The 9,777-nt window shown below is 55.9% G+C and overlaps 1 protein-coding gene across 1 annotated transcript; it reads right to left on the reverse strand.

Moving 5' to 3' along the window:
• Window positions 1-870: 870 nt before the first annotated feature.
• ZP1 (zona pellucida glycoprotein 1) lies at window positions 871-9,313 on the reverse strand. The gene is made up of 12 exons (XM_025357773.1): window positions 9,104-9,313; window positions 7,589-7,710; window positions 6,968-7,331; window positions 6,390-6,533; window positions 5,721-5,908; window positions 5,552-5,649; window positions 3,598-3,725; window positions 3,323-3,512; window positions 3,114-3,255; window positions 1,541-1,622; window positions 1,307-1,426; window positions 871-1,041 (listed from the first exon to the last, which is right to left on the reverse strand). Exons 1-12 carry the CDS (start codon window positions 9,297-9,299, stop codon window positions 893-895), a joined length of 1,923 nt encoding a protein of 640 aa, XP_025213558.1. The 5' UTR covers window positions 9,300-9,313; the 3' UTR covers window positions 871-892.
• Between the last annotated feature and the right edge of the window lie 464 nt (window positions 9,314-9,777).

Genomic DNA, 9,777 nt, shown 5'->3' on the forward strand with positions numbered 1-9,777 from the left:
GCCGATAGAGGGTTCATGTAGTATCAAGACCACAGGCATGACTTGAGCACGTTAGCTCCCCTTGTAACAGCTCTCTAAGCTCGTGCTCTACCTGGTCCAGAGAGGTGTCTGAATCCAAATTCAGCCTTCCCTACCAGATTCTTCTCCCTGTCCCCTTGAGGCCAAACCCTAGCGTCCTGCCCCCTTCTCTACCTAGAGGATCCACATGTCTGGAAAAGGCTTTGCTGCCAAGTCAGAGATGAAGGCCCATGCCGTGTATGGGCAAACCGGGCTCAGCGGCATAGCCAGCACCGGTACGGACCTGTCTGGTGGCCATGCCCACCGTGGCAGGCAGTGTCAGGGCCAGCAGGCTGCTATTCCTCCTGTGCCAGCCCTTCCCACATGGACTAGTCTTGGGAGGCCAGGGGAGGGGATGGGAGGCTGTGGTCAGAAATGCAGCTTTTACAGTAGGCTGGCAGGCTCAGGGGGTCTGTGAAGTGCCCCTTCAACTCAGCCTTAGAGTTCCCCTTCTCCACGACAGCAGCTGCTCTGGGTGCTTTGAGGATGCCCTGGCCAGAACCCCTGTGTCTGTGAGGAGGTGACAAGCCTTCACAAGCCATTTGCCCAGCTGTTGCTGTTCTTTGCCAACATCTTAACCTCCAGTATCTTTTTCCTGTTTGCTCTGCCTGAAATGCCACCATTCCTTGTGAAGAGGGAGAGGCTCCCGAGTTAAGCCTTGGGGGACATTGGCCTCTGTGCAGGGTGTGGCACATATGAAGTATTTGTAATCGACATCACAGTTCTGGAAGGACGGAGCTGACTTGGAGGACGTTTCTCACATAAGAAAGAGTTCTGTTCTAGTGGTCACAAAAAACTTCTCCACACCTGGTTTCAGCAGGTTTGAAATGATTGTTTATTGAGCCCATTCACTGTTTTCCCAGAGCTTCTGGACCCAGGTCTGGCTCAGGCCCACAAAGACACCAAACCCAAGGACCAGGGCAACAGCTGGCAGCAAAAGGACCATCCAAAGGAGAGGCCTCAGGCTGGAGTTCCCATTGGAGTCTGTCAGAGAGAAGGGATTGGCAGGACTGGCTGAGGCCCCTCCAACCCTGCCCTCCAGCCCAGAACTTTGTATCACACTGGGCAGAGCTGAAGCTGCCTTTCTGCAGATGAGGTGGACTATGTCTGTCTTCACTTAGTTCCCCACTGACTGCAGTGACACCATCTCTTGCCCTCAGCTATGGCCGGAGCATCCCCGTTTTGTCAGCACAGTCTTGAGGGCTGGGAGTGGGTAAGGCCTGAGGGGCCCATCCAGAAGCCCTCATACCTGTGGGCCCAAGTGTGGGCTCCTGCCCATAAGAATCCTCAAAGCCCACTGGCCCCGGAGAGCTTACGATGTCCTGGGGCCTGGCAGTGTCATTACGGTGACCTGAGGATCGTCGCTGTCCTGCCCAAGGGAAGAATGAAATCTTGGGCTGGTCTCCTGCCCCTGTGGCCCAAAAGCCAGGCACAGGCCTGAAGGTGTATGAAGGAACAAATGCCACTCGCACCGCAGACTCACTTGCAGTCCCAGTGCTGCACACAGTGGAGCAAGTCTCCAGCCCTGAGCTGTGGCAGGCAGAGGCACTGCAGAACAAGTAAACCTGGTGGGAAGAGAACATCAAAGTGGCTGGCTTGGTGCTACCGGGCAGGAAGCAGAGACAGGGACATAGGATCCCCAAGCTGGGCCAAGTCTAGGCTGCTGCTGTTCAGGCAGGGAGAAATCTGAACATTTTTTTTTTTTTTTTTGCGACAGAGTCTCGCTCTGTTGCCCAGGCTGGAGTGTAGTGGCCCGATCTCAGCTCGCTGCAAGCTCCACCTCCCGGGTTCACACCATTCTCCTGCCTCAGCCTCCCAAGTAGCTGGGACTACAGGCGCCCACCACCACACCTGGCTAATTTTTTGTATTTTTAGTAGAGATGGGGTTTCACCGTGTTAGCCAGGATGGTCTCGATCTCCTGACCTCATGATCCGCCCGCCTCGGTCTCCCAAAGTGCTGGGATTACAGATGTGAGCCACCGCGCCCGGCCGAAATCTGAACTTCTTGACCAAGAAGATGACTGCTGCCCATGCTGAGGGAGTGCAGAGCTGAATGTGTTCCTTCCTGATTTGAAATCCGTACCTTCCCCCGTCCCCAAGGTCCAAGTCTGCAGTGGAGTGCCCTGCAGGCAGGGACCACCGCACTTCAAAGAGCCCCAGTCCTTGGCAGGCCTGCTCTACCAATGCTGCCTCTGGCTGCGCAGCCCCCAGGAGGGCTGGATCTCTCCCTTCCACCTGCCTTACTGAGGGAGACAGCAAATTCCAAGGAGGTGGGGCTTGGCCAGGCAGCAGGAGAATGGATATTTGCCCTCCGTTTGTGACCCCCAAGACCAGTGACCGGGGGAAGAAGGGAGGGCAGATTACCACTGCTTCCAGATACACAAGGGCAGGGGCAGTGCCCTATGGGAGCAGAAGCAGGAGGAGCTGAGCTGACCCAGCAGGCCTCACCCACGGGCACCCCTCATCCAGGTAGGTCAACGTCTCTTGGATCAGGAGGCAGCACACAGCAGAGATGAGAACGAAGCCACCCTAACCATCAGTCTACATCTGACATAATAACAGGCAGTGATTTAAAAATCTAGAGATTTGGGTATGTGATGTGAAAGATACGTTATTCAACAGGACAAGAGTTACAGTGCGTCTGTCACCTCTGGAGCCATCTGTATATTACACAGAAAACCTAAATATACCCTAAGTTTATCTACGTTTACCTTCTGGAGAAGTTGCTAAGTTAAAGAAAATTCAAAGCAGAATTACATGGAACACATTATCATTTCTGGAATCAGAAGTGAGGCGAGGCTACCCTAGAACATCATGACCAGAGTTCAGATTTAGGGCTGATTGCAGCACAGGCAGCGCTTTCCTTCCTCCTGGTGGTGGTTATGGGTTACCTCTTGCTGACCCAAAGCCCGCTGCCTTCCATGACACCTGGTAGAAGCCAAGCCCCATCCCAGAACTTTGTCCACATAAGTTCATAGGGTGCCAGAGGGATTTGGCAACCAGCTCCTCCCCAATTAACACGTGGGGCCAGGCCTGCAGCAGCCGGGGCTTCTTACCGGTCCTCTGAGGGCTCTCTGGGAGCCCGAGTCCAGGAGGGCGAAGGTGGCAACAGTGAATCTCTGGTAGTGAGACTGGAAAGGTGTGGCCCCATCCAAGGCTACCATTTGGGTTCTGTAGCTGTCGCCCTCGAAAGGGCATCTGAGAAGAGAAGTCAGAGGCTGTTTACAGGAGGCAGAGCAGGTGGGGGGAGCACGGGGACACTTACCCGTCTGACAGAATGGGCCACTGGGGCTGCTGGAAGGGGTTGGCACTGGGAGCGCCCCAGCACTGGTGCAGCAGCAGGACCAGGTTGGGGTCTGTCCTCTGCAGAAGCCGGACCTCCACATGGACTGGTTCTCGGAGCAGCCTCACGATGGGATAGTCATCCTCCCCATAGTAGGAGCTGAAGGTCTCGTCTGCAGGGAGGGTGACTCATGAGCCAGGGTGGACTGTGCGTCGGGGGAGTGGGGGCCACAAGAGAGCAGGGATAGCATAGCATACCCTTGGCGATCCGCAGTTCAAGTCGCAGGGGGCCGGGCTGGGTCACAGAGGCAGGCGACGGGGGTGGGAAAATGGACGCCCGAATGGGCAGGAAGTCACTGGCATGGAAGACGCAGCGCACATGAAGCCTGAAGTCCATGTGCAAGAGGGTGGGGGAGAAGACACAGAATCAGGGCATCCTGTTTACGTGATAAACTAGGCACCAACTCCGTGGGTGCAACAGACAGGGTACTGTCCAGCAGGGCAGATGGATGCTACTTAAGCAACACTTTTCCAAGGCCGGCTCAGGAAGCTCACCCAGCCCCATCCTCTGTCCATCTGGTCTCCCTAGGATGGCTCAAGCCTGTTATGCCAGGCCCTGAACCTGGTGGGAGAATACGTCAGGATAGAGATGGGCCCTTGGGGGGCTGGCACCTTATTGGGTCTGGCCTGGATACCCACAACTGCCTGCTGTGCCATTCGAGGCCCCTGGAGCCTGACAGTTGAGGCTGGCAGACAAGCCTAGGCGCTCTGCTTCCCAACAGACCTGGGTTTGAGTCGTCTTAGCATTGGGACCACAATCAAGTCTTTTAACCTAAGCCTCAGTGTCCTCATTTGTAAAATGGCTGTGACTGCCTCCCTTTGAGGGCACTGAGGCTGACTGAGATCACAAGATGATGCACCTGTGTCTTCATTGTCCTTGTAGTTGCAGCTGGTCTGCCACAGCCTAAGGGCCACAGTGTCTAGCCTAAGGGCCATGTGGCCGTTCCTCCACACTCTGGCGGGGCCCACATCCTCCTAGCACCCCAGAGGCCTGGCACCAAGGAGATGCTAAGTAGGTAGAAGTGGCTCACCCCTGTTCAGAAGGACTTGTGTCTGAGCCCTCTGGCCTAGTCCTGCCGGCTGCAGCTGTTCCCCTGACTTCTGCCTGCCTTCAGGAATCCCCAGTCACTCTGTGTTGACCTCTGGCTGACTCTCATAGCTCTTACATCAGAGAGTCTAAGGCATGACACAGACTTGTCCCCCACCATTTGGCCATAAGAACTTCAGGGTTTTTTAAATTAAAATAAAAAAGAAAAATAATAGAAATGGGGTCTCACTGTGTTGCCCAGGCTAGTCTTGAACTTCTGGCAGTTCTTCCATCTAGGCCTCCCAAAGCACTGGGATCATAGGCGTGAGCTACCGCCTCTGTGGTACTTAGAGCTTTAAAGCCAAATTCGTTTGAACTGTGACACAGTCCCCTGCTCCCCAACCCTCATGGCAGGGCAGGAACGGGCATCCATGCAGTGTCAAGCACAGGATTTCTACAACCCACTGGCTAGTGCACTGGCTCTGTCCCACAGGCTGAACGGGCTGAGGTGAGGTGCTTTACCCTTGGTCACACAGGTTCAGAGCCAGGTGTCACAGGCAGATTCCCTCGGTTCACCCCCACTGGCATCCTGGGCACCTGGGTTGGTTTTGCCTCTTGAGTCAGCAGGTCCAGGAGGCCCCTAACAATGAGGGGTTCCTCCCCCACCCAGTTCCTCTCCCACCACATCCTCAGAGAGGTATCTTCAACTTCATCTGTGGCTTCTTAACCTGACATTAGGAGGGGCAACAGCCGTAGCCTCAGCCTCCTCCTGGGACCTGGAAGGGGATGCTTTCAGTTGCTCTGAGCTTGGTTCTGAGAGAGACCAACACAGGGCTCTCTCAGGACTCCAGCCCTCTCAGGACTGGTCATGGGCTTCTAGCCAAACCCTGCAGGCCGGGCACAGAAGGCCCCCACTTAACACTCATGTCTGCCCTGACAGAGGGATATTTCCCCTGCCTATCAGGGGAGGCTGGGAAGAGGTGGGCCCCTTGCCTAAGATCACATAGCCAGGTAACAGCGGAGCCGGGGTTTGAGCCCAGATGGCTCGGAGCCTGTCCTGAGCTCTCCTGTGCCCCCTGACACCCTAGCACAGAGCCACGCCTGTAGGAGGAGGGCTGCTCTCACTGGAAGGTGCTGTCCCGTGTGATGGAACCCTGTGGCCCCTTTCGGACGTGGATGCCAGACACCAGCCAGTTCTCATAGATGAGCTGGTCGCCAGCCACCTGTGGGAAGAGACAGCTGGGTGAGGCTTTCTTGCGGGGACCAGGCCCCAGCCTGTGGTCCCGGCTCCTACCTGCACTGTGGTTCCACAGTGGGTGAGAGGGAAGTAGAAGACCACGAAAGCTTCCGTGTGCTGTGTTGGGGAGCAGCTGGTGGGGGCGTAGGCCAGGTGGACGTTGGCCAGTGTGATCCTGTGTGTCAAGGCCACTTCTTGGGACACCACAAGGATGAAGTAGCCATCTCTGAAGCACTGGAGAGTAGCTGGGACAAAAGCAGATGAGGGCCTTGGGGTTTGGTGTCCATCCAGCACAGACAGGGGATGTCTGGGTGACAGCCAGGCTTTAAGTGCGGGCCCGGAAGTCTGGACGCTTACTCTCTACTTAGGCTGGTGTTGACCCCAGCAAACCCTTTATGGACTGATTTTTCTCATCCATGAGACAAATGAGTTGAACTACACTCTAAAAGTAGGCTCACCATATAATCTGTTATCCCAACCAGGGTGCTTTAGATCTGAAAGTACAGATGTGTGTAAAGGTAGATCTATTAATACTTCTGGGATAGTTGTTATAAGGCCAGCTGGGACCTGTGACCGCCCCATCTAAAGGTCTCCTCTGCCATCTGCTGTGGGAGTTGGGCTCTCCAGGAGGAGGATGGGAAGCAGTTTCCACCAGCTGGAGGAGACAGCTCTCCTTCCGCTTCGGAATCCAGGGGACCAGGATCGTGCTGGGGTAGGAGGTTGTACCTGTGTTGCCATAGTAACAGGGAACCTCTCTGGTGTTATCATAGCAGCAGCCAGCCCGCTGACAGGCTTCCTTTGAAGTTCTTCTCACGATGCAGGGGAGGTGCCCCGAGGCCACCTGGCACTGCTCCTGGCTCGGATGGGTACCTAGGGTTGGGACAGAGCAATGAGGCTGAAGGCACACAGTTTGCAAATCGTGGCCCTGGAATTGAATCTTGGGCACCTGCTCCAGAGCTTATGCTCTTAGCCAGCACACTAAATGTCCTCCCTCAAAACTGCATATTACTGACATTTCTAGAGAACGTTTTCTGAGAACGACGTGTTGCTGGCAATGGTTTCAGTGAGTTTCTACCTAAAGTTAGGAAACAATTTTACAAGACTTCTTCCAGCTTTAGTATACCTGTACATGTTTAAAGCTGTTTTCCAAATACTAGAAAGGAATAAAAGAATCATCTTTTTCTTAAAAAAGAAAAAAACAAAAAAAGAAATGGCTTCTTAGAGCCCAGTAAAAGGCTGTTAGGCCACCCTGTACCCCAGAAGGCCCCAGGCAGAGGGTAAGGACACTCAGATGTCCTGCGTACCTATGTAATCTGGTTTGTTCACATCCCAGTGTTCCAAGGGACCCCAGTGGGGTTGAACCAGGGTGGCGAGGGCAGGTCCAGGTCCAGGGGATGGTAAAGCAGGGGTTGGGTGGACAGAGCTGTGCCCTGGGTCCAGTGGGCTGGGAAAGGCATGGCCAGAGCCTGGTGAGGTGTGGCCAGAGGTGGGGAGGGAGGGAAGGGTTTGTGGAGTCGAGACAGAGAACATGGTGGGTGGTGCCAGCTGGGAGTCCGGAGTCCAGGAGTGGTCAGGTTTGGGACAGATCAGGGTAGTGTCTTGTGCCACATCCACACGACCATCGGGCAGCACAGCCTCCATGAACACTCTCAGGTGGAAACGCCCATCCTGCAGGTGAGAGGCCAGCAGGGAGCAGCAAGGTGAGGCCACCTACCATACCCAGGCAGGGGACGGGCCCATGAGAGCTGAGCTGGCCGTTAGGCAGGGAGCTGGATTCATGGTGGATCCCAGAAAGTACCTTCCAGGACTTAGTTTCCCCCACCCACCAGCTCAACAGATCTTGGGCTCTGGTTCCATGAGGGGCCTCTTCAGCCTGAAGTGACACTAGGACAAGCTTGCTCCTGCACCAGAGCACGGACCCCTACCTTCTCCAGCACGTGGCAGCCTCTGTAATCAGCCGAGAAGACTGCAGGCTCCTGCGGCCTGGAGGTGACCCAGTGGTAGCAGATGGAGCAGTTGTTGACATCAAATCGGTTCCCAAATTCATCTGCAGTGGGGGAAGGGGAGGGGCCAGGGATGTTGAAGGGTGCAGGGAGAGGCTGCTGGGGTCTTGGAAGGAGCTCCTACTCAGCAGCCAGACGACCTGGGTACTCGCCTTAGCTTTACTGTTGGTTTGTTGTGTGGTTTCAGGCAAGCCCCCTCCCCTCTCTGCTCTCAGCTTCCACAGCTGTAAGGGGATGGGGGCGTCTTAGGATCTTTCTAGCTAGGGTTCCCTGCTCATAGCACATGGCAGCAGGCAGGCACGAAGGTGAGGTGGAGAAGGGATACACAGGGTCTCAGGCACCAGGCTATTTCATATCACTTCTTTTAAGCTTAGTTATCTGCATCCTGTGGCTGAGGCAGCTGAGGAAGGGAGGGTGCCTGAGCTTTCTCAGGTGCACACAATGAGGGGCAGAATGAGGATTTGAATCCTGGGCTTTGTAGAAAGATCTGAACCCATTTCCCAGGTTAACTGTGGCTGCTGCAGTCGCTCGGAGACACTCCCTAGGTGTCCACCCTGCTTGTTGGCCCAGAACAGCCTGGGCACTCTCTGGGTGTGGGCATGTCCCCATGCGCTTGTTCCATGAGTACGGCCAGGTTCATCTTCCCCACTTTGCAGATGAGGAAACAGAGGCTTATGGGTCAGGTCAGTTGTCCAAGATCACACTGTTTAGAAGCTGCAGATCTAAACCCCAATTCCAAACCCACACCAGGCCACGCTCACTAGGTCCTGCTGCTGAAAGTGGTTTATGGACCCTCAGCCTCAGTATTGACCAAGTGTGGTTAGAGATGCAGAGCCTAGGCCGGGTGCAGTGGCTCACGTCTATAACCCCAGCAGTTTGAGAGGCCGAGGCAGGCAGATCACCTGAGGTCAGGAGTTCGAGACCAGTCTGACCAATATCGTGAAACCCCATCTCTACTGAAAATACAAAAATTAGCTGGGCATGGTGGCACACACCTGTGGTCCCAGCTACTAAAAGGCTGAGGCAGGAGAATTGCTTAAACCCGGGTGGTGGAGATTGCAGTGAGTTGAGATCGTGCCACTGCACTCTAGCCTGGGGGACAGAGTGAAAGTAGTGAGAATCTATCTCAAAAAAAAAAAAAAAAAAGAGAGAGAGAAGAAATGCAGAGGCTTGGCCCTGCCCCAGGCGCACTGAATCAGAACCCGCACCTCGACAAGGTGGCCAGGTGTTTCCCACGCACACTAACGTGGGAGAAGCTGCCCTGGGTGATGATTCTCCTCCTTGCCCTTTTCTGTGGTGAGGAGGTGGGGGGCTGGACACCCCCAGGCTGGAGGGAGTCCTCTGTTCTTGCTCCTTCTCCAGGGGAAGGGCCCCAGCTCCCTTCTGGCAGCAGCCCGTGGCCAGGGAGGCAGGGGCCAGGACTCTGCCAGCACTCACCCACCACCTTGAAGCGGAGAGTCTGGCCTGGCCTGGGGAACACCAGCAGCTGCATTCCCTTGATCCCACAGTCGTAGCTGTGCCGGAGGCCTGGGAGGCCAGGGTCAGGCTGGAGCTGCCTACCCAGCCCCAGGGTGGCGACCAGCAGCAGTAGGGCCACACGGTAACCCCAGGTAGTGGCTGAGCCTCCTGCCATGAGACGCCACAGACACACCCCTTACTCCCTCACCACCAGAGCGGGGCCCAGGCCTTTTATGGAGGAGGTGGCAAGGGGAGCCTCTAAGGGCAAAGGGGGCCCACCTGGAGGAGCACCCACCTGGCCACCAGGGACTGTGGTGAAACTCCTGCCCCAAAGGCTGGGGGAGGCAGAAAGCTGCACGTGGCCCCTGACCCTGGCTTTCTGTCCCACAGCTGTGGCTTTGGAAGGGAGGAGGGAGCTTCCCAGGAAACTGAGGCTGCAGATGGGCTGTGGGAAGGGATCCAGGGCTGGGAGGTGGCCCTGCAGACCTCAGGCCCTCCGCTGTCTCCCTCCCACCCCAGCCTTTCCACATTCCCTCCCTGCCCCAACAGGCTCTCCAGGGCCTCCTTCCTGCCTTGAGGCCTCAGGACCACTGGGAGCTGCAGGCCTGGTTAGCGCAGTCACAGCTCCTCAGGCAGGGCTTTACGGGCCGGTA

The sequence above is a fragment of the Theropithecus gelada genome, chromosome 14 (assembly GCF_003255815.1).
Source record: "Theropithecus gelada isolate Dixy chromosome 14, Tgel_1.0, whole genome shotgun sequence".
In the NCBI taxonomy this organism is placed as follows: Eukaryota; Metazoa; Chordata; class Mammalia; order Primates; family Cercopithecidae; genus Theropithecus; species Theropithecus gelada.